General features: G+C 36.8%; 9 protein-coding genes across 9 annotated transcripts; 7 read left to right on the top strand and 2 right to left on the bottom strand. All coding sequences in view use genetic code 12, as the record gives it.

Moving 5' to 3' along the window:
- Positions 1-1592: 1592 nt before the first annotated feature.
- KGF56_003957 (uncharacterized protein) lies at positions 1593-3797 on the top strand (the record flags this gene model as incomplete). The annotated part of the gene is made up of 1 exon (XM_049325345.1): positions 1593-3797. One exon carries the CDS (start codon positions 1593-1595, stop codon positions 3795-3797), a length of 2205 nt encoding a protein of 734 aa, XP_049178998.1.
- A 404-nt stretch (positions 3798-4201) lies between these two features.
- On the top strand, positions 4202-5371 carry RPL3 (60S ribosomal protein uL3; the record flags this gene model as incomplete). The annotated part of the gene is made up of 1 exon (XM_049325344.1): positions 4202-5371. The coding sequence occupies one exon, from the start codon at positions 4202-4204 to the stop codon at positions 5369-5371; it is 1170 nt and encodes a 389-aa protein (XP_049178997.1).
- Positions 5372-6407: 1036 nt separating this feature from the next.
- UTP15 (snoRNA-binding rRNA-processing protein) lies at positions 6408-7940 on the top strand (the record flags this gene model as incomplete). Its single annotated transcript, XM_049325343.1, has 1 exon — positions 6408-7940. One exon carries the CDS (start codon positions 6408-6410, stop codon positions 7938-7940), a length of 1533 nt encoding a protein of 510 aa, XP_049178996.1.
- Positions 7941-8095: 155 nt separating this feature from the next.
- On the bottom strand, positions 8096-9061 carry KGF56_003954 (uncharacterized protein; the record flags this gene model as incomplete). Its single annotated transcript, XM_049325342.1, has 2 exons — positions 8096-8904; positions 9049-9061. 2 exons carry the CDS (start codon positions 9059-9061, stop codon positions 8096-8098), a joined length of 822 nt encoding a protein of 273 aa, XP_049178995.1.
- Positions 9062-9746: 685 nt separating this feature from the next.
- KGF56_003953 (uncharacterized protein) lies at positions 9747-10796 on the top strand (the record flags this gene model as incomplete). Its single annotated transcript, XM_049325340.1, has 1 exon — positions 9747-10796. The coding sequence occupies one exon, from the start codon at positions 9747-9749 to the stop codon at positions 10794-10796; it is 1050 nt and encodes a 349-aa protein (XP_049178994.1).
- A 232-nt stretch (positions 10797-11028) lies between these two features.
- On the bottom strand, positions 11029-14688 carry MSU1 (Msu1p; the record flags this gene model as incomplete). The annotated part of the gene is made up of 1 exon (XM_049325339.1): positions 11029-14688. The coding sequence occupies one exon, from the start codon at positions 14686-14688 to the stop codon at positions 11029-11031; it is 3660 nt and encodes a 1219-aa protein (XP_049178993.1).
- Positions 14689-15068: 380 nt separating this feature from the next.
- Positions 15069-18584, top strand: SMC2 (condensin subunit; the record flags this gene model as incomplete). Its single annotated transcript, XM_049325338.1, has 1 exon — positions 15069-18584. One exon carries the CDS (start codon positions 15069-15071, stop codon positions 18582-18584), a length of 3516 nt encoding a protein of 1171 aa, XP_049178992.1.
- Positions 18585-19215: 631 nt separating this feature from the next.
- On the top strand, positions 19216-20625 carry ANP1 (Anp1p; the record flags this gene model as incomplete). Its single annotated transcript, XM_049325337.1, has 1 exon — positions 19216-20625. One exon carries the CDS (start codon positions 19216-19218, stop codon positions 20623-20625), a length of 1410 nt encoding a protein of 469 aa, XP_049178991.1.
- Positions 20626-24882: 4257 nt separating this feature from the next.
- KGF56_003949 (uncharacterized protein) lies at positions 24883-26133 on the top strand (the record flags this gene model as incomplete). The annotated part of the gene is made up of 1 exon (XM_049325336.1): positions 24883-26133. One exon carries the CDS (start codon positions 24883-24885, stop codon positions 26131-26133), a length of 1251 nt encoding a protein of 416 aa, XP_049178990.1.
- Positions 26134-27296: the final 1163 nt, after the last annotated feature.

The raw sequence follows: 27296 nt of genomic DNA, 5'->3' as shown, positions 1-27296 counted from the left end.
ACCGTGTAGTAGGAGCTGATCCAACTGTCCAAAGTCTTGTTTTCCAGTTTTGACCATTTTGTTTTAGGTTTTGAGCTTTAATTTCTGATTCGCTTAAATTCTCTCTTTTTTTATTATTATTCCTTTGTAGTCAATGGGCTGTAGGACACACTTACGGTGGCGTAAAGATAAAGACTATTCGTGTAAAAATTCAAATACATACGTTTGGGCTTTAATTTGGATAAAGTGTCCTTTTAAATAGGAGACGTTGTTGAGTAAATGGTGATACATTGTGCCAATTCTATTGACAAAAAAAAAAGTGTGTCAATGAAGAGAGGTTAGAAAATGGACAAATATCTTCTCTAGAGGGGGGAGCAAGTAAACACGCGTAAAGAAAGAGCGCTCGACTTTTATTGTTTTATTCAACAATTAATTAAAATCATTCGATTGAGGAAATTGGAAAATACGATCGTTATGAAAGTCTCATTTACCAAGATTACCCGCTCTTTTATTCAAGATAAATTTCTATGCAGAAGAAATAAAAAGACTGTTTTTTACAAGACAAAATTTTGACTTTTGGTGCATGTACTTTATAACTTGAAAGACGCGCTCCCTGCTGCTAGTGTGCTCCTTTCATTAGCCAACCAGAGACAATAGTAAATAGAATTATATGATTATATAAGATATAGGTGTGGATGATTGGCTTAGGCCAACAATGTTTATCCATCTTTCCATTCTCCAACGGCGCTTTCTCTCGAATAGCGCTTTTTCTCTAATAGCGCTTTTTTCTCTGATAGCGCTTTCTCTCTAATAGCGCTTTTTCTTTAATAGCGCCTTTCCTTTTTGTCAATATTCTCAAGTGTTCATTAATATTCTCAAGATCTCACTTTTCAAGACTCGTTTAACTTTCTCAGGGGGAAAGATTCAATTCGATTTTCTTGAATCTTTCAAAACCTCTTTACAACACTAAGACAAAAACTTTTCATTTATTGTCAATCCAATTACCTTTCCCAATTTGGCGTTTTTTTTTTTTTAATTTTTTTTTAATTTTTTTTTAATTTTTTTTTTAGAATAAAATTATTTTTTTTAAGCGTATAGTTTAGATTTGTAGGGCAAAAGTAAAAGGTGGTTAAACACAGCAGTTAGTAATCTCTATTTAAAAAGGATAAATACTTTTATAAGGAATTACCCATTGAAATTGAGATCGGGTTTTTTTAGTATTGAATTTGGTGTACTTTTTTTTTTTTTAATAGGAAAAAAAAAAAAAAAAAAAAAAAAAGAGAAAACTAGCTTGGAGACATTGTTCACATCTTCACATTGTCATATCTTAAGGGAATAAGTTTTGCTTGTCCACAGTTTACAACACATTCATTCGTTTCTTGTCATTTTAAGCTACACTCGTTTTTTTTTTTAACTCACTTTCCTCCCCCTTCTATATTTACCCACCCCCCCTCCCTTCTCTCTTCTTCTTCTTACCATAAAGACATTTCTTGTTTTTTTCTTCCAATATAGACTGGTCAATAGTTGCTGTTCATTGACAACTTAAACTTTTTATCCCTTTGCTTCACATGGTCTCACAAACTGACCCAACTTGTTTCAAATAAACCCTCATTATGCCAGATCAGTATCCACCACAAATCATTTATGCATCTAACCACGAACATCAATTGCATCAGCAGCCACATATGAGCTCCTTTGTGGTGCCGGGTATACACACAGCTGCACCTTCACATACCGCCAATGACCCTTTTGAGGTAAACAAGTTTTATAGTCAGCAAAACCGGCAACAACAACAGTTACAGTTGCAGCAGCAACAGCAGCAGCAGCAGCAACAGCAGCAGCAACAGAAAACAACAAGCGCAGGTTCATCATCTATGCAACTGCTCGTTACCCCAACTCCAAAGAGGAAAAGAGGTAGACCTCCAAAGAAGAACTCGTTTGCTGAGAAAATCACCACTACTGTCAACATCAACGTAAATACATCACCCTTACATGCTAGTCCCGCTGAGTCAAATTCCAACTCGGCTGCTAGACAAGGGGCACCAAACGTGTTTACTCCCTTGATGAGAGTCAGTCCCACATCAAAGACCAAAAAAAGGAGAAAGAACTCTTCAGTTATATCTTTGCCAACATCAACATCTATTATACCAGATACATCGCCCATGATTAATTTGAAAAAATCAAAGTCATTTTCTCACCCATCACCAGTACCATTAGCAACCCCCATGTCATCAACGAGTACTCATTTCCCACCTACTGCATCATCATCATCATCTTCATCTTCCTATTATTTCCATAAAAAAACATTGGATAACATATCCATGATCACTCACTCGCAAGCTTTTTATAATACACCCCCACCTACATCTTCTTCTTCAACTTCATCATCAACCTCAATGTCCTCATCAATGTCTTCATCATTGGCTGCAAAGAATAGCTTTTTTACCCCGCATAGTTCGAATTTGGCCCAGGTAGCAAAAGATGAATCTTGCAAACAAAGTGACTATTCACAGGTTAATTCTCCAACTAGAGCAAGATCGATGCAGGATTTTTCAAAGAATCTCTTACCCCCAGTATCACTAACAGCGAGCTCAAATGGCGACAGAACAGGAGGAGGAGGAGCAGCAGCAGCAGCAGCAGCAGCTTCAACTACCACAGCTTGTGAGGATACCAAGGCGGGTAAATTTAAATCACCTTTACTTTGTAAAAAGTCATTTGAGGATTTCCTGTTGAAATTGACTATTGACGAGCTGGGAAAAGCTGTATTGTCAACTAATATTTTCAATACAAACTCCTCACCACCACAATCGTCATCATCATCTCCAACTTACGATGTTAAAAAAATAGAAAACGAGTCTGAGCTGGAGCCCAAGCTGGAATCAGAGTTGGACTTGGAGATGGACTTGGAGTTGGAGCCAGAGCAAAAGCCAGAGCAAAAGCCAGAGCCAGAGCCAGAGCCAGAGCAACTAGTTGAAACAAAAGCCCATCAAAAGCTTAGTCAACATTGTCAACAACCAATACTGAACCGTGCAATCTTGTCGACGGATGATGAATCCATTATGGAACCAAAACATCCTCAACTATTAAGAAGACACAATTCAGATATAACAGGTGTAGCAACACAACAGAAATTAGAAACAGCAACACGATTAAACTCCATTAATGAGTCAATAACCGTTAACTATACACCGTTATTACAGCACCCCGCACTATCGCCACCTTTCCTACCTCCTCAGACACCAAAGAACAATTCCATCAATAGTAATAGTACTAACAGTTTATACAATTTCTCAACTGGGTTTACTCCTATATTTAATTTGACTCCTCATTTCAATTCTATGATGAATAGTGTGATGAGCATAAATTCACCTCAGAATCGACAAAAAGTATGTTCAAATGGCAGTAATCATAGCTATAATTTAATGATGAATCCATTTTTAATCAATCAAGAAATATTCACCGGAGAACAACAGCAGCTACAGTCGCAACAGCAGCAACAGTCGCAACAGCAACAGCAACAACAGCAACAACAGCAACAGCAACTGCGGCAACTGCCACTTCAATCTTCCAGTCCTCAGCAACAGCAGCAACAGCAACATGATTTAGAAAACCCAAATGAGACTCAAAACTCCGTCATCATGGTTGATTTATTAAATGATAAAGGTCATAGAGGAGGAGGAGAAGAAGAAGAAGAAGAAGGAAGAGGAGTAGTCAATACTCACATCAACGATCAGGGGATTTTATCCTCATCATCTTCAGATGATTCAGAAGACGCAAGGTTGGTGCTTAAGAGAGTCATGCATATTAGAAGAAGGTAGATTTACCAATTTATATTGTTGTTCTTTTTTCTATTATTATTATCCTTTATCGTTTTTTAGTTCAATCTATCGTTTCATCTTTCAAATTTTGTCTGGTATCTTAATCTTTTCAATTGGTTTGTTTGGGAAGTAGAAAAACATGAACACATTATAAACATTAGAACAAAGGTTAGAGAGATAGTGTTCATAATAGAAAACGTATAGCCGGGTAATTTGTATATCAATCCTGCATACGATTTTTTTGGTATCTTTACAACTTTAGTCGTGCTAATGGGATCAAAATGTTTTTTTTTTTTTTTTTTTTTCAAATTTTTCAAATTTTTCACCATTTCTATGGAAAATTTTTTTTTCAAGTTTTCTTTCTCTTCTCATCACCATTATCATCAACAACAACATCAACAAGAATGTCTCATAGAAAATACGAAGCACCACGTCACGGTTCCTTAGGATTCTTACCAAGAAAAAGAGCTGCTAACCAAAGAGGAAAAGTTAAGTCTTTCCCTAAGGATGTGAAATCCAAACCAGTTGCTTTAACTGCCTTTTTAGGTTACAAAGCAGGTATGACCACTATTGTTAGAGACTTGGACAGACCAGGTTCCAAGATGCACAAGAGAGAAGTTGTTGAAGCTGCTACTGTTGTTGATACTCCTCCATTAGTTATTGTTGGTGTTGTGGGTTACGTTGAAACCCCAAGAGGTTTAAGATCATTAACTACTGTTTGGGCTGAACATTTGTCTGAAGAAGTTAAGAGAAGATTCTACAAAAACTGGTACAAATCAAAGAAGAAGGCATTTACTAAATACTCTGCCAAATACGCTTCAGACGCCAAACAAATTGAAACTGAATTAGCCAGAATTAAGAAGTATGCTTCAGTTGTTAGAGTTTTGGCTCACACTCAAGTCAAGAAGACCCCATTAGCTCAAAAGAAGGCTCACTTGGCAGAAATCCAAATCAACGGTGGATCAATTTCTGACAAGGTTGATTGGGCTAGAGAACACTTTGAAAAGGAAGTTTCTGTTGACTCAGTTTTCGAACAAAATGAAATGATTGATGTTGTTGCAGTTACTAAAGGTCATGGTTTCGAGGGTGTTACTCACAGATGGGGTACTAAGAAATTACCAAGAAAAACCCACAGAGGTTTACGTAAGGTTGCTTGTATTGGTGCTTGGCATCCAGCTAACGTTAACTGGACCGTTGCCAGAGCAGGTCAAAACGGTTACCACCACAGAACATCAATCAACCACAAGGTTTACCGTATCGGTAAAGGAGGTGATGAATCAAATGGTGCCACTGAATTTGACAGAACTAAGAAGACAATCAACCCAATGGGTGGATTTGTTAGATACGGTAACGTCAACAACGATTTCGTTTTGTTGAAAGGTTCTATCCCAGGTGTTAAGAAGAGAATTGTTACTTTGAGAAAATCATTGTATGTTGACACTTCTAGAAGAGCTTTGGAAGAAGTTAACTTGAAATGGATCGATACTGCTTCAAGATTCGGTAAGGGTAGATTCCAAACCCCAGCTGAAAAGCACGCTTTCTTGGGTACTTTGAAAAAGGATTTGGAAAACTAATTGTGAAGAAGAAAAAAAATTGGGCTTAACGTAAAAGTTTGTAAGTTTGCTATATAAGTATATCATTTGCATAGCATGTAAATTTTATGTGGCTTTTGATTTTTCAGTTTCTACCAGAAAGTTACTGGTGCGACACTATCGAGCAGAGCTAGATAGTGGAGCAGCACTGACTAGCAACACTCTATATATATATATGTATACGTGTATCAAGCAACAAAGTGCTGCTCACTAACTCGCTCTGTTTGGTGGTCATTTCAGTTGATGATAGTAATTTTAGTTAATGATCTCTTGGTGATAAATGGTAGCGATATATTGAAATGTCATTTTGTAAAAAAAAAGCCCAAGTACTGAGAAGTTACTTGATGAGGTTGAGATTGCTGTGATTCCAACATTACGAAACGACACCATCTCGCTCTGCTCAATAGTAGAGCACACTGACTTCCACCTACATGCAAGAAATGCGAAAGGAGAAACAAAGAAGAGGAAGGGAAAGGAAATAGGAAAGGGGGAAAATAGGAAGGAAACAAGAAAGAAGAGTATAATGATAATGGAGGAGGAGATGGAAAAACACCAAAAGTGATAGATACAAATTGAGGATAAAAACACGAAAAACATAAATACAAATTGAGGATAGTGTTGGTGGCAGCTAGTGTGCTCCACTATCTTGCTCTGCTCGATAGTGTCGCTTTAAGGATGCAAAGTACTCCAATATTAGATATCCTGATAAGCTTAAAACATAATGCAACTAGTCCCCTAAGTGATGGATACTGATTTATGTTAACTATCCTGTAGAGTTTTACTCCAAGTTGGCTGTCCTGTAGAGTTGATCAAGTTTTTTTTTTTTTGCAACTTTTAGCATTTGTTCCAATTAATGATTCCAATTCTGGTTTGTGTAATGTAACTTCACATCTCCGTCTCTGCGAAGACCTCTGCACTGAAAAAAAAAAAAAAAAAAACCAGGCATCGAGCTCTGGTTCACTTGATAACTTCCCACTCATTTGGCTCTCCACTTTTCTGATTAGAGAACAACGTCAGGATGTCGTCAGCAAGACAAGGTGTTCCTCAAGTAAGGAACCCGACGCTAGCCTCTCAAACTACTCCCGAACAGAGATATTGGCGAAGCTATGTTAGTCCACAGTTGATTAAAGAAAACCATCCAATTAATCATATTGAGTTCAATCCGGCGTCACCTTATGACTTTGCAGTGACATCGTCTACGAGGATACAAATTTTTTCATCGAAAACGAGGCAAATCATCAAAACTTTTTCCCGATTCAAGGATGTTGTATATACATCGAATTATCGGTTTGATGGGAAACTAATTTGTGCTTCAGATGCTTCAGGATTAGTATCGATATACGATAGTTATCAACCAAGAAACCTTTTAGTGAGCTTCAAACCATCACTGCATCCAACACATGTCACCAAGTTCCATCCAAGTATTGCTTCTCAACTAATCACTGGATCAGACGATCGGATTTTACGTCTTTGGGATATTTCTCAAACTTCCCAAGGACCAGTAGTCCAATTTGACGAGTCGCAACATAAAGACTATATAAGAAGTGCCAGTTTTATACCGGGGAACACGAACTTGATCATAACCGGTTGTTACGATGGTGTTGTGCGGTTATTTGATATTCGAGATCCCAACGGTGGTGCAGTTGCTCAATTCAATCAGGATGATCCAGTCGAAGATGTACTTGCAGTTAATTCAAGCACCATAGTGAGTGCAGGTGGACCGCAAGTTAAGATATGGGATTTAACACGAAATGGTCAAATCCACCAGTTAAATAATTTTGTCAAGTCAACAACCTGTCTTTATGATACGAGGGAAAAAGGTTTGCTTGTTGGGTCATTAGACGGACATGTCAAGATATTTGACTACAATACAACAAACTGGGACGTCAAATTTGGGTGGAAATTTGGCAGCGGCGGTGTTTTAACATGTGCAGTGTCACCGGACAACTATAAACATTTTGTAGCTGGATTAACCTCAGGGTTGACATCGATACGTACGAGGAAAACAGAACCCAAAGTGAAACAAGGCGTTAAACAGGAAACATCCAATGCGTATGCTAGGATGATGAAAGGGAGAGACTATGGGGGAGAGGAAGAATACGAAATTGTAAATAACACAAGCACTCCTCAGCAACAACAACAACAACAAACAAAGGGAAAATTGAAACAATTTGAAAAATACTTGAATGCATTCAAGTGGAGCGAAGCCTTGGATAGTGCATTTGCACCAGGATTGCCAAAGGAACAGACCATTACTATATTAACTGAGTTGAAAAAGAGAGGCAAATTGAGAATTGCCCTTTTAGAAAGAGATGAAATCTCATTATTGCCCATGTTACAATGGTTGACAAAAAATATTGAAGACGTGAGATCCTTCAACCTCGTCTGTGATTACATCGCCGTGATTTTGGAAATGTACGGCTCAATGATCGATAAATGTGTTGTACTTGAAGAATGTTTTACTAATTTGCTGAGAAAGATTGAAGTTGAAATTAAAAAGTGTAAAGAAGCAAGTGAAATAAATGGTATGTTGGAACTATTAACTGTATAGCGAAAAAAGAAAAAAGTTCATCAAAATTTTAAAGTTTTTTAGAAAACTACTTGAATAATGTGTTTTTTTTTTTTTTTAGGAATAGAAGGATGATTCACCATTTTGCGTTGTTTTGACCCTTTGTCTACTTTAGCGTTTGCCTCTTCTTTTCTGCTTTAGCTTTTGCCTCTTCTTTTCTGCTTTAGCTTTTGCCTCTTCTTTTCGGCATTGACTGTTTCCCGACACTCGATGGAACAAAACCATGGTGTTTTACCAGTAGTATATTTCGAAGCTTCTGCTTTGCTTAGCAAATTAACGCATTTGTAGTGAAACCATTCGCCATTGCAACAGGAAGTTTCGTTATCACAGGCAATCATATCTCCCATTGAAGGCTGTTTACAAAAACAATACCTTTTGTTATCCTCATCATTGTTTATACTTTCCAGACTCTTGACCTTTTTAGCTTGTATAACTGAAGGAGAAGTGTTTTTCAATCTCATCGACTTGATAGCAACTTCCTTAGCACTCTTTTTATCTGCACTCTTCTTCTCGAGTTTCTTTTTTTCCCCCTTTAGCTTCTGTATCCTATCATTCTTGGGTATTCGTAGTATCAACTTGAGACCTGACTTACTAGGTTCTTTACCCTTTCCTGATTCCTTCTCCTTTAGTGCTTCAACCTGTGATGTCAATGAGTGTTGCTTATAGTGCTTCTGCAACTGTTTTCTCAAATTATCCTTATCGCGCTCATTTTGAACAGTTTCCTGCTTGCTACGCTCAAGTCTATACAACTGATTAATTTCATCCTTCAAATATAGTTTATGTGTAATTAACTGGTTGTTCAATGCCGCACTTTCCTCGATGGTTTCATCACGTAGCCATTCAATAGACTTCCGGAGTCGGTATATACGACCAATGCTTTCATTTTGTATCTGCCCTGTTTGCTGATAATCCAATAACAATTGATTTAGCTCCTTTGTATAAGCATCTATTTTGATGTCGCACGACTGAATTAGCCAGAGAGATCGCACAATGTCGCATGGAAGATGGTCTATAGTCGATATAAACGAGTTTTGAAGGGAATAAGAAGGGGAACTAGCACCAACAATCTCTCCCGAACCTTCCTCCATACCCTGTTTTGGCATCAATCCTCGTTTACCAAATACTACAATCTATACAAGTTATAACTAAATGGGAAGATGGACAAAAAAAAAGATTTGATTTTTCACTGCCGCCGCCTAAACGATAGTACGCTACCATACGGACCCTCAGATTAAGCGATGCCCTTTAGATTGAAGAGATCATCTGATGGATGAAAGGTAAAAAGAAAAAAAAAAACAGTCACCTTTAGCAACATCTAGATACTCCTGCTAAACTTAAAAACCTTACCCGGGTGTCGGAATATTTGAAAAAGGGAGAGTCCCTTTCTAAACCGGAGGGTGAGTTTGTTATTGTTACATTTTGTTTCTTTTTTGTCTGCAACTCAAGTTACATTTCAAAAGTAACTTAAAAAGTACACTATCTATTCCATCAGCTGGATTTGTGTGATGATTCAACAAAAATCTCAATGCTTTAAACTGAGAGGTTATTGGCTGGTTATCTAAAGGCCGGACATCTCAAGTTTTCTTTTTTCCTACTTTTTTGTTGTTGCTGCTGCTGGGTGCTTTTTTTGTTAGAGATGCCAAGGTTAAAGGTTGATAAATGCCGTACGTCAAGGGCCAAGTATTTTTCCACAACCTTGTATATAAATTGATGCAAAATACCCTTTACAAAATGACGTTTTTGGTTGTTTGAAAGACAATAGGAACTTTTTTTCTTTCTTTGGGAACCATGTTTGATGCAATTAGTGGAGAAAACATCGTTTTCAATGCAATCAAAAGAGCCGAGGATACTTGTATCACACGTAACGAGTACAATGGAACACACTTTGCTGCTAGAGTATCCACAGTACCGGTATTGTTCATTTTATCCGCTTTGGGGTCGTTTACACCATTAATTGCTACATATTCCCAGAAATTTAAAATGCCATCATGGATTTTCTTCATGATCAAGTTTTTCGGTAGTGGTGTCATTATAGCCACTGGGTTTATTCATTTATTGGCAGAATCATCAGAAGCTCTCACCAATGAATGTTTGGGTGCTCCATTCACTGAGTATCCATTTGCTGAAGGTATAGCGTTAATTGCGGTTTTCTTCATCTTTTTCTTTGATGTTATCGCTCAGAAGAAGTTGGCTGAAAAGTCCAGAGAGAGGTTTGCTGAACAATTGCAAGTCATGGATAGTTCAACTAGCAATGAAGACTCTGCAAAGAAGGACTTGGAGGAAAAACAAGCGACTAACTGCTTGACCAAGATTGAAAACGTTGGAGATTTCAAAAAATTTCAGTCGATTTATCAAAAAATCTTGAACTGTATTGTCTTGGAATGTGGTATTGTCCTTCACTCTATCTTTGTGGGATTAACCCTTACTATTTCTGGAGACGAATTTATTACATTATACGTTGCCATTGGTTTCCACCAATTCTTTGAAGGGTTGGGTTTGGGTACAAGATTTGCTACAACAGAATGGCCAGATAATAAGAAATACTTACCATGGGCTATGTCACTTGCGTACAGTCTTACAACACCATTTGCTGCTGGTATTGGTTTAATAGTGCGTGACTCATACCCAGTAGATTCTAGAACTGCATTAATTACAGCAGGTACTTTTGATGCCGCTTGTGCGGGAATTTTGATTTACAACAGTATTGCTGAATTGATGGCATTTGATTTTATACACTCTGGTGAATTCACAGGTTCTCCCATGACCAGGTTACTCTCTGCATATTTTTGCTTGAGTTTGGGAGCATTTGCAATGGCTCTTATTGGTAAATGGGCATAATAAAAAAAAGAAAGAAAATGAGGGAGAGAAGGGAAGGAGAACAAAAACAACCACTAATTTAATGACTAAGGATCTACAACCTGGTTATTTTACCATAGCTAGTAAAGGTAGTTGATGTATCTTTTAGTTTTCAGCTTTCAAAAAGTTTTGTATGTTTAATAAAGCCAATTATAATCATCATCATCATGTCATTAAGTATTTAGCAAAATATATACTTTTGTCTACTTTTTCTCTACTTGTATTCGAAAATCACCTCATTTTCGATAATGTCAACTTTCTTCAAATTTAATCTCGAAGGGTTGATCGATTTGCCAATCTGTATGACACCTTTACTGAAATCCTCCACTAAGTTTTTCGATACCTCAAGATGAGCACGAACGCTAGTGAATGTCTCCAATAGAACATCAACTGCAGTCCCCTTTTGTGGATTTGTCCTTAAACTCAATTGCAAATTAAGCTTCTCGGCCACTGTTTTGGAATTTGTACCCATTCTTTTCCCCTCCTCCTCTTCGTTGCAAATCTTTAAAATCAAGGCTTGCCAAAAAGCCTTTGACCGATTTTGAACATTCCGTATAATATCGCTTTTACCATTCAACAGGGAGACTATACCCTTGATTGCTTCATCCGGAACTGTTGACTGCTTAAGGAAATAATCCTGAATTTTCCATTGATTCACCATATCGATATACCGTCTAAGTGGCGAGGAGACGTTTGTGTACACACTCAATCCCATAAAAAAATGCTTATCTGGTTTATCAGAAATGAAAGCTCTGTTCAAGAATGCATAAAAATTAGGTGCCTCGGCTAGTATCGAAAGGTCCTTTTCTGCATCCAAAACTTTAACTAATCTCTCGTATTTCTCAAGCAACTCTCCTTCAAACTTAGGATCCATGCACTTGTATAAAATTTGAATATGATGTTTTTCTGCAAATTTCGCAACCAAGTAATTTCCAATAATCATATTTTCAGTAACCAAACAGGTGGATACACCCCCAGTAGTTTTTTGCATACCAATCGAAACAGAGTGATTGGAGTTTGGTAATGTAACACTAACCATTTCTTGACGATAATTTTCAAAATCAAAAGAGTTTTGACTGCTTGTGCCCTTGTTGTAACTTATTTTGATATTGCCATTTGAAAGGAAAGCTTTTTTAGATTTTCTAATCCCCAAAAGCAAATTCGAAATGTTCAGCAACTTGAATAAACTATCAAAGTCGGGATCTTTTGATCCCCCCGTTTGTTTGAACAGGGTCATCTTTTCTTTATCATCTAAAAGTTCGTTTACTGCGCCATAAGTAAATCCTTGACGAAATCTTTTAACCTTTCCAAAAAATACAGTTCCACTCTCATTAATTTGTTCATCAATATTTCGAAGAAATGATGGGGTGGGGGAAAAGTCGGGGTCCAGCATTTTGTCTGATATATACCGGTCTACAGAGTCCTTATCTAGCCTGTACTGTATCACAAAGGTTCTTCTCTCTTGTTTGTTGACTCCCAAACCTGAAAGGTTCGAGATCGCCTTGGGTAACATTGGAAAGACATCTTCTAAAAGATAAGTGGTTGATGCTTTTTCAAATGCAATTGAACTAATGGTTGAATCAGGTTTAATGTAAGAGCTTGGGTTGGCAATATGAACAGAAATAACATATTTGCCTCTTTCTTGATGAAGTGAAATACCGTCATCAATTTCATGAGCTGTTGAATCATCAATACAGTAGATTGGAATCTCGGTCATATCGACTCTAGCTTTGGCAAGCGGATCCTTTTCGTAGAGGTTTTCCTCCAAACATTTTTGCATGCTATGATCCTTTTCAACTGCCTCGACTGCCTCATCAAAATATTTGTAGTAAGTCTCGCGCATATCAGCCTTCATGCCTAACTCTTGATTTGAAAAATCAGCTTCCCGAAGCCATTTTACTGGATCAACAAAAGTTCCACCTTTTAATTTGACCAATAAATCGTATGCTTTGCCAAAGGAGTATTCAAATTTATAAGCATCCTTGGTTGGCTGTGAACCTTTTGATTGCAATAGGCTATCAATCTTTCTCAAAAGAGAAATCAAAGTCGCAGAAATTTCTGGATTGCTTTCATATTTCCCATTAACATATTCTTGCAACATTTCAACTACTCCATCGTATACGAAAGGAGCAGCCCCCACTTCTTCTCCAAGAATTTTTTTAACGCAATAATCTGCAATTTCGGAAATACCTTTATTGTCCAAATACTCGTTTATCTTGTCTTCATAAATGATTTGCCCCAATGGCCAAATAGTGACTTTAGTAGGAGAGGAGCCGCTTTTATGAATTGTCCAAAGTCTACTTTGTTTTTTCAAAGCAAACACAACTGCTAGATATTTTGCAACTGAAAATTTTTTATTTTCATAATCAACCAGTTCTATTGGACTTGCTCCTAATAGGGAATTCTTATGGGACGATGACGAAGAAGAAGAAGAAGAAGAAGAAGAAGAAGAAGACGAATTCAACCCTGAAGTAATAGTAAGTGGTTCATCTATCTTGTGAAGTAACTCAAAAATTGAAACTATTCGTGGCGCATTCAACTCCTGAGTTGCATCGGTTTGTAAAAGTCTATGCAACTTTTCCAATTTTCCGTTTATTTCATTAACCATTCGAAATGCTTCATCCGAGATTCTTGTTAAAGCTTTATGGTAGAGTTCTCTTGCCGCAATGGGCACTAGATATGTCTGAACTGGCGAATTAGTCAAAAGCTGCGATGATGCTTGTGTGACGAAAAAGTCAGTGGAATCATAATCGGAAAGTTCTTTTGCAGTATCTTCATCGAGTTTATTTTCGTTTTCGTTTTCGTTTTCGTTTTCGTTTTCACTTTTATTTTCATTTTCCTTCAACAAGGATTTGAATTTATCTTGTAATTCTACCGGTAAAGTCTCCTTTGATTCAGAGAATTGAGGATCCGGCACACCCACTGGGGCAACATCAAGAATCTTTTGTTCAAGAATAACCAATTTTTCGATTACTTTGTGATATTTTTCTGGAATAGCGCCAGGGATTCTATAATTTATGTGGTATAAGTTTGAAAAAACAACTTCTCCCCTATCGGTAAGAAATGCTGCAATTTGAGACTCAAAACTTCTTGGTATGGCAGCAACAATGCACAACCTTAAATTCTCCTTCCCCAAAGTCACCAAATCACCTACTCGAACAGGACTAGTCATCAGTTTCCCACAAACGGTGGCGGTTGTTGGAAATGTTTTAAAAAAGTTTTCAAGCTGCACCAACTCTTCTTTTGTAAATCTCTTTTTCCATTCTTCTGATGGATCATTGTAATTTAAACAACTAGTTTGTTCTGCCTTTTCCTTGATCTCTTTAAATAATTGCACACAAGTCTTTGTTAAGTCTGTTGAAGGACTATCGTAATTAAATTTCTTTTTTTTAGACCTGATTAAATCCCCAAGCTGGGTCATATCCATCGATTTGGTTTCGTTCAAAGACAAGGTTTTTTCCTTTTGCTGTTCCCGCAAATCTTTGAAGAAATTAGGAACATTTGCTTTGGATTTTGAAGGTTGTTTTTGCCGATTCGTGATATTTTCAACACCTTTTTCAAACCTGGGGGCACTTTCCTCAAACCTAGGGGCACCTTTCTTGATTGGCCTATGAGCAGCTTCCTCGGTGGACCTGTGAGCGCCTTTCTTGATTGGCTTGTGAGCACCTTCCTCGAGCCAGAAAGCACCTTTCCTAGTCAGTGTGAGACCACCTTTTCTAGTCAGTGTAAGAGCACCTTTCTTGATTGGCCTGTGAGCAGCTTTCTCAGTTAGCTTATGGACGACATCCCAATTAATATTCGACGACTTTAACTCTGCCTTACCTAAATTTTTCCCAAAGGAAGATGCACCGTCATTTTTTGGCTGTTTCCACATACATCGTGAGCAAGAAAATTCTCTTTGCAAAGACAACCCTCTTTGTAGAAACTTTTTTTGTAAAAACTGTCTTCGTACTCGGTGTTTCGAGCTGCTGACAACATTCCGCCCAATAAACATACCTCTCTTTAAAAATATCCTCCTTCCAGCACCAAATATACTCCTCCTTCTTCTTCTTCTTCTTCTTCTTCTTCTAACCTTTTATATTTCACTCATCGCGATGAGCCTTTTCAACGGCAAAGCCGCACGCCGCATATATTTCCCCTTTAGGATCCGCACTAGAATCTTTTTTTTTTTTCGGCTTCTTCTTCTTTTAATAACAATTGACCAAGAGAATAGGTAGACCAAGTCTTCATGACAAGGTTGTTTATGGTCTTCAAATGAAGGTAGATGAGTTGATTATAGATGGATTCAAGTCATATGCGACTCGTACTGTGATATCAGGCTGGGATGCTTCATTTAATGCCATAACTGGGCTCAATGGGTCGGGAAAATCCAATATTCTTGATGCTATATGTTTTGTTTTGGGTATATCTTCGATGCAAACAGTTCGGGCATCCAATTTGCAAGATTTGATCTATAAGAGAGGGCAAGCCGGTGTCACCAAGGCAAGTGTTACTATTGTTTTTAATAATTCCGAGATATCGAAATCCCCCATTGGGTTTGAAAATTGTCCTACAATAAGTGTCACTAGGCAAATCATTTTAGGAGGCACATCTAAATATTTGATCAATGGTCATAAAGCGCAACAGCAAACAGTGCTAAGCCTATTCCAATCTGTACAGTTGAATATCAATAATCCCAATTTCTTGATTATGCAGGGTAAAATTACCAAGGTTTTGAATATGAGAGCCAGTGAAATCTTGTCACTTATTGAAGAAGCTGCAGGCACGAGGACGTTTGAAGAAAAGAAAGTTAAGGCTAAGAAAATCATGCTCAAAAAGGATTCCAAACTTGCTGAGATCAAGAGTCTTTTGACAGAAGAAATAGAGCCCAAATTTGAAAAGTTTCGAAATGACAAGAGAATTTTTTTCGAGTTTCAACAAACACAAATTGATTTGGAAAAGCAAACTAGAATGAAGGTTGCTTTTGAATATAGTAAGTTGTCTAATTTGCTCACCAACAACTCTGAACACACAACTAAACACGAAAAAAAACTTGCAGAACTTCATTTCGAAGTAGACAAGGTTACTCATGAAATTGATAATTTGAATGAAGATTTGGCACAAGTCAAAATAGCAAGAGAAGAAAACTTGAAAAAAGACGGTAAACTAGGCGAATTGGAACAAAGAGAAAATAGGCTAGCGAACGAACTTGCACGATTGGTGACCCAAAGAGGTTTAACAAGCGAGGAGTTACAAAATGAAACCAATAAGATTGAACTGTTGAGCAAGAAAAAAGGGCAACTTAAATCATCAATATCGGAAAATGGAGATTCATTTAAAAACAATGAGGATAAAGTTTTAAAGGCAAAGGAGGAATTGGCTATCTTAAAAGAGCAGTTTGAAAAGAAGGAGGAATTATTGGCTGGTTTAAGCACTGGTTTGTCAGTTAAGGGAAACGCCTCTACCGGCTATACAGCTCAACTTTCGGAAGTGAAAAATAAACTAAGTGCATCCAAGAATTTGATAGGACAACACAATTTGAAGATCCACCATCTTGAGCAAGAATTGGCTAGTGACAAGTCGAAATTGGAGCACGCAAAACAAGAGCACGAGACTTTTATGGCAAACATGAAGAGACTCAAGGAGATCATTACTTTGAAGCAGCAAGAATTGGACGAGGTGATGAACTCAACAATAAGTAATCCCGATGAGTTTCGAAAGCGAGAAGAAAGACTACATTATGAGCAAGAAAAGCTTTTGAATAACTTAAATTACATGAAAAATAATCTTCGAGGTCTTGATTTCCATTACGAACGTCCATACAAGGACTTTGATGATAGATTAGTGCGAGGAGTAGTTGCGCAGCTTTTTGATTTACCAGAATCATCCTATGACAAGGCAATTGCTTTGCAGACGTGTGCAGGAGGCCGACTATTTAACGTCGTGGTGGATACTAGTGAGATTGCTTCGCAATTGTTGGAACGCGGAAGGTTGAGAAAAAGAGTAACAATGATACCTCTCGATAAGATAAATCCAGCAGTTTTGGGCACGGCGGTAGTGGAGTATGCTGAACAAGTTGCACCTGGAAAAGTGCAACTTGCGTTGAATTTGATTCATTATGAAAAAGATATTCGCAAAGCCATGGAGTATGCTTTTGGCACAACGTTTATTTGCGCCGATCCCGACACGGCGAAAGCTATAACATTTGATCCGAACATTAGAGCACGTTCAATTACTATTGAAGGTGACACGTATGAGCCTGAGGGAAATATTTCAGGTGGATCACGCCGGAACAATACACCGCTTCTTTTAGCTTTAAAGGATTACAACATAGCGGTAAAGGAACTCAGGGATGTTGAAGATGAAATGTGCAATGTGAACAGTAAATTGGCAGAATGGGAAAAAGTTAAACAAGCCACTAGCGGATTGAGGAACGAGATACAAATGAAGAAGCATGAGTTGGCTTTGCTTGAACGAAAACTTCAAACCAATCAGTCTGCTTCTTTGATTAGAATGAATGAGCTGAAACTCAATGAGATCGAAGAGCTTAAAAAGGAGATAATCAAACACGAAGATCAGTGCAAACAATTTCAAAACGAAATCATTGTGATTGAAAAAGATTTGAAAGAGTTCAATAGTGATAAAACTTCAAAATTGGGTAGTTTGAAAAAGGAAGTTGAAGAATTGAAAAAAGAATTAGACAAGAAGCAGAAAAAATTGGCTTTTGATGTAGAAAACTTCCAAGTGTTACAGTGGGAGGCAGATCAGCGAGCGTCTGAGCTCAAGGAAGTTTCTCTGGAGTTGGTGACTACTGAAAAACTAATAGGTGAGCTTCAAAAGAAGGATCAAGAGGATGTCGAGAGACAAGAAAGTCTCGAACGAGAACTTGATATTGTGAAATCGCAAGTCGAAGACGAGAAGAACAGCCTAGCTGGGTTGGATGAAGAGATGAACGAGTTGATGAAGCTTGTTGCATCAAAAACTAAAAGAATAGACAATCTTCAAGTCAAAATCAAAACCACAACTTTTGAGTTGGAAAAGACGCGAAATGCAACTACATCTATCAAGGAAAGATTGGATCAAATAATCAGTGAGAATGAATGGGTAATGGATACTCGGGCAGTTGAAAAAACAATGGAACAGTATCCCGATTTCAATCTCGAGGAAGCGCAAAGTCAAATAGCCAGACTCAACGAGAAGTATCAAAGTATGAGAAGAAAAGTCAATGTTAACATAATGAGTATGATTGAGGAAAACGAAAGGAGGGAAGCTTCATTGAAGCTCAAAATCAAAACGATTGAAAAGGATAAAAAGAAGATTGAAACAACGATTGATAAATTGAATGGTGAAATCAGACGAGCGTTAAATGGAACTTATCAAAAAGTGTCTAAAGATTTTGGTCAAATTTTTTCCGATTTGCTTCCTGGTTCTTTTGCCAAATTAGTTCCTGTTAATATGATGGATGTTACTCAAGGTTTAGAAGTAAAAGTTAAACTAGGAAGTGTGTGGAAAAACAGTCTTGTTGAGCTATCGGGAGGTCAAAGATCATTGATTGCTCTTTCTTTAATTATGGCATTGTTGCAGTTTAACCCTGCACCGATGTATATATTGGATGAAGTTGACGCAGCGTTGGATCTTTCACATACTCAAAATATTGGACACTTGATTAAAACAAGGTTCAAGGGATCTCAGTTTATTGTCGTTTCGTTGAAGGAAGGAATGTTTACCAATGCAAATAGAATCTTTAGGACCCGTTTTCAAGATGGTACTTCGGTTGTGTCAGTTATGTAAGGAGAGAGGGAGAGAGGGAGAGAATACATTAATCCACCTGGCTTCAATTGCCTTCTCCTATCTACGTCCTGTTTATGTACTATATATATATATGTGCTTTATTAACGCCCTATTTAAGCCCCATTTATCTTTTATTTTAGCCCTATTTATCTTCTATAAAACTGACTACATTTCAGTATAATCTTTCTTTTTTGCGTTTTCCTTAATGAGCATATCGATCGGAAAAAAAAAAAAAATAAAAAGTAGAAAATGAAAAGTTGAATTTGGAAGTTCGAGTTCCATTAAATCTCACATCGAAAGTGTTAAAGTTAGTTTCGTTTGCTATTCAACAAAAAGGAATAGTAGCCTTATAAGGCCGTAACACTGAACTTGCATTGTAACCAAATAGGAAAGATATACTAATTTCGCAACAAACAAGGGAATCAAATTTATTCATCAGCATATCGGGATCTTTTTTTTTTTTTTTTTTTTTACCTTTACCCATATCTCAATAGTTTTTCACCATCATATTTATATACCCTAGCCAAAAGGTAGATAGGTGGGAAGGAAAGCGTGGTAAAGTTTTGCTTTCTTTTTCTTCAATTTTTGTTCATCATTTTTTTTTTGTTTGGGGGGGGGAGGAGAAGAAAGAATGTCCACATCGTTAAGCAGTATACCTTCGGTTCTGGTGACCCCTTATGAATACCAAGAGGAATCCAAAACACACAAGCAAACGTTTTCAAATACACTTGCATTGAAAAATTTACAACAGCATATACCTCAAATCAAAACATTTCGAGATATCACAATTTCCGTATTTATATTCCTACTTATCATTATTATTTTTTTCACAAAAGTGCTTAACATCAACTCAACCTATTTGCCGAACCTCACTGGGATCGAGGATACGGTTCAATTTTTTGACCTTGCGAATTATGACGGAAGCCCCAATGGCTGGCAGTACGATGAACGAGTCTTATTTTGTGTGCCTTTGAGAGATGCAGCTGCCCATCTTCCTATGTTTTTTGATCATATGAAAAAATTAACATATCCCCACGAGCTTATTGATTTGGCGTTTTTGGTCAGCGACTCAAAAGATGACACTATGGGCGAGCTATTGAGACATCTCGATGATGTACAAAAGACTCCTCAAAAGTTTGGACAAATTGAAATATTTGAAAAGGATTTTGGTCAAGCTATTGGCCAGGGTTTTAGTGATAGGCATGGATTTGCCGCACAGGGACCAAGAAGGAAACTAATGGCGAGAGCTAGAAACTGGCTATGGTCAGTAGCACTCAAACCGCACCACTCATATGTTTACTGGAGAGATGCAGATGTTGAAACAGTGCCTCCTACAATATTGGAAGATTTGATGCACCATGATAAAGATGTTATTGTACCGAACGTGTGGCGTCCTTTACCCGATTGGTTAGGTAGCCAACAACCATATGATTTGAATTCGTGGCAAGAAAGCGATGGGGGATTACAGTTGGCAGATACTCTAGACGAAGATGCATGTATCGTTGAAGGATATGTTGAATACCAAACGTGGCGACCACATTTGGCCTACTTGCGAGATCCCTATGGAGATCCTGAAGTGGAAATGGAGTTGGACGGGGTTGGAGGAGTTTCAATATTAACCAAGGCAAGAGTTTTCCGTTCGGGTTCTCATTTCCCTGCATTTTCGTTTGAAAAGCACGCAGAAACAGAAGCATTTGGTAAACTAAGTAAAAAAATGGGGTTTAGCGTAGTTGGTCTTCCGCATTACGTTATCTGGCACATTTATGAGCCATCTCAAGATGATTTGAAACATATGGAATGGATGGCCTTGGAAGAAGTACGCCAGAAAGAAGAAATAAAAGTGAAAAACAAATATGACAAGATTTGGGATAAAGCTTATTTGGACGTACAAGAAGATTGGTTAAAGGAAAGAAATAAGTTTCTTAAAAATACTGATATGTCGAAACATCGGAAAATCCAAGTTGATTGGTCAGGTGTTGATGATTGGAAAATTGACAAAGATTCCAAGATTGAGAAGAAATTAGCCGATTTCAACCCATGAAAAACTAGTAAAAGCGCAAAAAATCAAAACTTGCAACCAATATAGTGAGAGATGAGGAAAATGTTGTTGATCAATGGAAAAGGAAACAACATATTTCTTTATAGATTTTGATGACTTTGTTTAATTATTTTATAGCAATCTAAGCACTCGGCTATATTCTTTTTAATAGGAGAGATCTACGACATATAATTGAGAGAGATCTAAGAAATAATATGTCAATGACAATAAAAATAAAAAATAAAAATAAACTTTATCAGTTTATCAAGAAAGTAGCTTTTTTAATAGAAAAAAGTAAGGATTATAATACAAAATTATTTTTATACTTCTTTGTTTCGTTTTGCTTTTTTTTTGACTTTTCAGTTTGGAACATGTCAACTTTGTATTATCGAGTTCAACCTCTTACCCTGTTATAATAGGGAGTTTTCCGGTTTTGGCCAGGTTCAATTGAAGTACAAGAAGTATAACTTTTTCTATGAAAGTGAAATAATGGCAATTATTTTGATGTACAAATGCGCTACCAGATCTTATGCACTGATAGTTTTTCGGAAATCTATTGAGATGAGCAACACTACAAAGAATTGTAAAGGTGCAAACGCAAGAGTCAAAATGCATTATGCAACGAGTTAGATTGAGCGTATGAAATCCGAAACTGAAAATCATCAAGACAAGGCTAGTTGATAATAACTTGCTCGCTAATGATTTACGCAAAAAAAAAAAAAAAAAAAATAGGCTGATGATTCTACAGGTGCTGATTTCCGCAATAATGTAGAATTATGCGCAAGTGGTTAGAATAAATGCTTTAAGCATTTGTAACTTCTATGCAGCTTCCATTTCTAACGGAGCAGGCAAAGTCAAGAGCTAAGATTAGCTTGAAATCTTACAAACACCATCAATATAAGAATGTAAAAAGTGTTTACCAGTCAAGTTTTCCTATTTTGCCTATTTGCGAGTAACATACACTGTAAAAAAAATGTGCTAAAAGCAACTCTATTGCTTTTGATTGCATAGTGAGAATATCACCACTGGTGTTGCTCTTTTAATGCTTTGGAAACTTTTCAATACACTCTCACTTAATTAGAATGCAAGTTTTCCTCATTACAATCAAGAGATTGAAATCTCACCTTTGTAAACGCAATAAGTAGAATGTGGCGACATGTAGAGTATATGTCGAGTATGGCGGCATATTCAGACAAAAAGAAAAAAGTGCAAGAATCACGCGTTCGAAACAGATACGTTAGTTCAATAGAGGGTACTACTTGTAGAAATTAAGATGGGGGGGGGGGGTAATAATCCAACCTTCCTTCTTTTGGCACAGTCTCTTTCCAAATGTTCAAAAAACAAAAACGTGTCACCCCGCCCACAAACCAGAAGGTTGATGCTTATACACTACGATGCAATATATCTTTTTGGGGGTGTTGGGGGAGAATTGATTGAAAAACAGTGCTGGTTATATTAGGTTTTGAGCCAAGGTAAAAAACTAACAAAATTTCCGCGTTCTTTTTATTTCGTTTTTTTTTTTAGTCTTAATAATAATAACGGGGGCACCCCAAAAACGGAAGAGTAAAAGGACTCTCTTGTTTTCATTACTGAAAGAAAGGCGACATCATAAACTCTCTTAGTGGGAGAGGGGGGGGGGGGAGGCAATCATCTTATGCTCAAATGAACTGAATTACATACTATAATTGTAAATGAAATACAGCAACGCAGCCTGCAACATGTATAATCTACAAGATGCGTTTCTCCATGATATTGCATTTCTTCTTTTAAAACGTACCACTTTCTTAACTTATTGCTATTGCTCAGTAACCTCTTTGGTCATGCCCCTCCCCGCCACCCCCTAGTCTTTGGTATTGAGCAAATTGACCTTATGATGGAAAGTTTGCTGGTTGGTTAAAAAGATTAACAGAATTTCAGATAAATTCCGAGATGTATAGAAGAACTTCAAACAATGTTAATGGTGTGTATATAGAAAGCACACATTAATATTAGACAGATCAATTTTAATGTACAAAATGTTAAACTGAAATGTTGCACTCTTGTTGTGAGGAGGAAAGTGTCGGACAAAATTTGGCAAAAACATAACGGTTCTACACATACAAGGATAGGAGGTTGTTTTGTTCCAAAGTTGAAAAGTGAGAACAAAATCGGTTTCTCGGTACTGCTTTTAGAAGATGGGGATAGTTTACATTGACTTGGTTTGCGGAAAACAAATAGTTTGAATTTTCTATTTAATTGGCGCGCACTAATACCTTATCTCCTTTTTGAATCTACGGGATAAATTATATGCTTGCAAACGTCAGTATAAATGTTACATTGGTACAATCCGTGTCTTATTTAGACTCGAAAGATCTAAAAAGCAGATAAACAATAAACATGTGATGCTCATGCCGCGGCATATGAATTACAACGCAACCAAATCTTTTTAGCTCTCTTTAGAATTTATTACTTGCTCCCCCCCTTTCTCTTATTATTATTATTTTTTTCTTAATCCACCTATGGACCGAAAAGGAAATGAAATAGATAAAAAGCTTATTTTCTTTCCTTTTTATATGGTCTAAAGTAATGGACCTTCTAACTTCGTGGGATATTGTAGTGAGGGACACCAGGATATTGTTGTTGGTCACAAGAACTATTAATTTTTTTTAGTAAAAGTTTTTGTTCTTTCAAAATACGTGGGTTTTTTCTAAAGTATAGAATGCTCTTTTCCATTTTCATTTCAAGTTTGGACCTCACAACTCGTGCATGAATTATGCTAATAAACTGCTCAGTAATGCCATGAGAAGAGGTATGGCCCACCACAAGCTGCCAAGTTCATTGCTTCTTTTTGACGATCGTACAGAGGGAGTGACTACCCGATTGTGATGTATGTATGATCGTCACTTTTCCGGGCTTTACCAAACACAATTACTCTAGTTGCAATAAAATGAGTTGTCTATGCAAAAGTCGGTGAATACTGGAAAAAGCTATACGAACAATAGAAACAACAGATACAATTACAAACACAAGATGTATGACAAGCATCGCGAATATTTTTTTTTCTATTGTTCGTATTTTAGCTCATTGTACACAAGATTCTGTAGAAAGGAGAATAGTAGTAAAGAGAGTAACGAATTGAAGAATGGAAAGAAGATGCCCATAAGATCATGATTTATCATGTTACAGCAATAACCAAAAAAGAGCAACAAAGCTGTTTTGTCTTACCAGCTATCTATATTAGTGCTAAGCAGAATTGCTTGGTTCCATTTGACTAAAATATAGTCCAGAGCAATCTCAATCATTACCACAACAAAAAATCTAGCAATTAACAACAACAACAACAACCACAACAGCAACAGCAATAGCAACATCCACAAAACAACTAGAAGGCTTCACACGGAGTCTCTTACTTTACACATTAGCGTGTGTTTTTTGCACATTTTTTTGACCTTTCCTGACAAATTTCAGTCTATAATGAAAACCACCAGTACCATCAAATAATCATCTATATTTTTCTTGTTGCTCTAATCCACCATTTTATCTTTACCAAATAACTTGGAACTCTAAATACACACTCAAAGCAATATCCTCAATACCATAAACATTGAACCTTTTCTCTTTAACCTCTAAACTTTTCAAAACAACACTCTAAATCCATTTAACAACTAGGCTGTTTCTACAATCAATTTCTGAAATTTCGAAAAAAAAACCCCTATAAACCCCTCTAAACCCCCTACCGTCCTCTCACCCATAGCTTTGTTCTCTTTATCTTGTCCCTCTTGTAGAGCATACTACACTAGTCTCAGGTTTGATAACATAGAAGAGAAAGCAATACAAAATATCAATACCTCTCTCACTCTCCTGCTTTCTGATTATCTTTATTTAGTTCTGTTTGTTTACTTCATCTAAAAGACCTTATAGTTATGAGATCTAAACTCTAAAGTACGATTTCTTTTTTCCGTTAGTATTTTTCGCTTTATTGTTTGTTTTTTTTTCTTCTTCTCTTTTGCAATCATTGCATCGTAATGCCTAATAGTAGAACTACGCTTTTTTTCTTCCCTGCCTTCTTTTAGCGTATTTCAATATACGTTGGGAATTAAACACATTGAGAATTCCACTTCAAACTTCATTTTGCTTGATGCATGTGTGTATAAATATACATATATATATATATAGATGGGATGGTCTTTCTTTTTCTCTATCACTTTCATTTTTTTACTTTGTAGCACTCTCAATTCTATCCACATTCACTTCCATTACATTCCAACTTAGAAAAAAAAAATGAGATTATCATCGGTAATTGCCGCTTCAGCAGCCCTCTTATCATCGGCTGTTGCAAAAGACGTTGCATGTTTAGTTGGGGGACAACTCGTTGGCATTGTTGACTTGGATACCGGACTTTGTCCCTTCACAATTACATCTGAAGTAGAAAAACCAGTTTTTGAATTCACTTCAACTTCAGATTTCAATGTCTTATTCTACTACTCAACTGTTGACGGAGTACACAAATACTTCACTGATATCATCAATGCAGGAAATGTTATTGATATACCAGCTAAATTCTTATACGGTGATACACCAAATGCTCCATTATACCAAGTCAAGGTTGAAGAACATCCAGCCAGCAACTCAACCGAGGCTATCAGAAAAAGATTAATGAAACAACGCGGTTTAGATGTTAGCGCAGTATCAAATGTTAAAAGAGAAAGTGTAGAAGATTTCGTTGAAGCACTTAAACAAATCGAGGGTACATTTATCGATACTTCTATTTTCGAAGTTGTTGATCACGTTCCATCATCTGCCGAACAAACCATCGTTTCAACCACTATTTCAACCGTTACTGACTGTACATCATCCGCTACTGACGGAGTTGCTGGTATAGTTACTGAGAAAGCTACCACTGTTGTAACTGTTACTTCATGTGAAGAAGACATTTGTCACGAGACCACCGTTGATGCAACTGCATCTGTCGCTACTGCTACTGTTGGAGGTGTTACAACTGTTTACACTACTTACTGCCCAGTTTCATCTATTGAAACTCCACAATCCACCAAGACCGTTACAATCACCTCATGTGAAAACGACGCTTGTTACACCAGTGCTGTTGTTGCTACTCCAGCATGGACCACCGAAACCATTCAAGGTACTGTTACTGAATACATCACTTATTGCCCAGTAAGCGAAGAAAGCAGCAAAGCATCAGCTACTGAAACAGAAAAAGAACAAGTTTCTTCAGTTGCTACACCAGTTGGCATCACTGTCGTCACTTCAGGTTCTACCGTCATTACTTCTACTGTTTACCAAACTGTTGTAATTTCACTCGGTGGAGCTCTTCCTACTTCTTTAGCTACTGAATCTGCTCAACAAACTGTTGCTGCTGAAAGCCAAGTTGCTCAACAAACTGTTGCTGCTCAAAGCGAATCTGCTTCCACTAACCCAGCTTCTACCGTTTCAGCATATGAAGGTTCCGCTGCTACTAATGGTGCCACTTTCTTAGCTTTGGCTTTGATTCCATTAGCTTACTTCATGTAAGTATATAATTGAAAAAAAAAGACAACTTGCAACCATATATTTCTTACCATCATCAAAACTCAATATCACTTTTTACAATAATATTCTTAATGAAGAATGCTTACATTTCGAAAACAAAATGCATTTTTTACATTACACTACAATTAGATTTTCAAATTTCGGTTTCAGTAGTGGTTAACTTTTTTTTTTTGCTTTAGATTCTTTTTTGTATTCTTTGACGTTCTTCAATTTATAATCCACTATATGTTTAAAAGCCTAATAGAGGAAAGAAGAAAGGACCGATTTGTGGGTTATCCATTTAATGTTTTTTTTTTATGGGTTTATCGAAAGAGATTGAGAAAAAAAGGTTTGTAAGTTTATCAATAAATTCAGTTGTTTATTCTCTTTTATAGAGATAATATATATGTATATTTATATGTTTCTTCTTACTCCTTAGCTTCCTTCTTACTCCTTAGCTTCCTTCTACACTATTCGAGTTTCTCTTTCAATTGTAGGTTTAATCATTTTCCCACTTGTCTTTATACCTATTCTCTTCAATATGCACTTTTCTCAAATGCAATTGCTTAGCTTTTTCATCTCTAAATCTCTCTGTACACAATAAGCAAATGTGAATGGGTGTAGGAGTTGAGATACCAGCCATTTTTTTCTATGTAATCTACTTTTTTTTTTTCTTATTTTTATTTTTCTCTCTTTCTTTCTTTCTCCCTCTATCTCTTCCTTTTCCTTTAAGTTTGAACTAGTTCTTGGTGATCATTTTAAGTTTCTTCAAGCCAGAAAACACAGATATTTATATTTTGTAATGGTTCATCTCTCTATCACTCGCTTCGCAACCGCTTGGGTCATTCAAATTCACCATCGTTTAGAAAGTATAAACTCGATTTTTTTTTTTTCTTTTTCACTTTTTGGCACCTTTGAAGGTTCCATCTGGGATGATCCGCACATCAAATATAAACAATATTGGTTAGTCGACATCACCACGTAAAGAAATGACTTATTGAACTAACCGTCTTTAATACGTAAAAGCAAATGGCTTCCGCACGTTGTGTTGACGAAGAGTGAATCCAGAAAGAAACAGAAAAAAAGTCGTTAAATATGCAACCTTTGGCTCTTTTTTTTTTTTTTTTTTTTTTTTGGTTATAAATTTTCAAAATTATTAAAATTTA

This window comes from Candida oxycetoniae (assembly GCF_023343755.2).
Source record: "Candida oxycetoniae strain CBS 10844 chromosome Unknown scaffold78, whole genome shotgun sequence".
NCBI classification, from domain to species: Eukaryota; Fungi; Ascomycota; class Pichiomycetes; order Serinales; family Debaryomycetaceae; genus Lodderomyces; species Lodderomyces oxycetoniae.
Note: the sequence above shows the minus strand (reverse complement) of the source record. Positions and strands in the feature narration are given on the sequence as shown.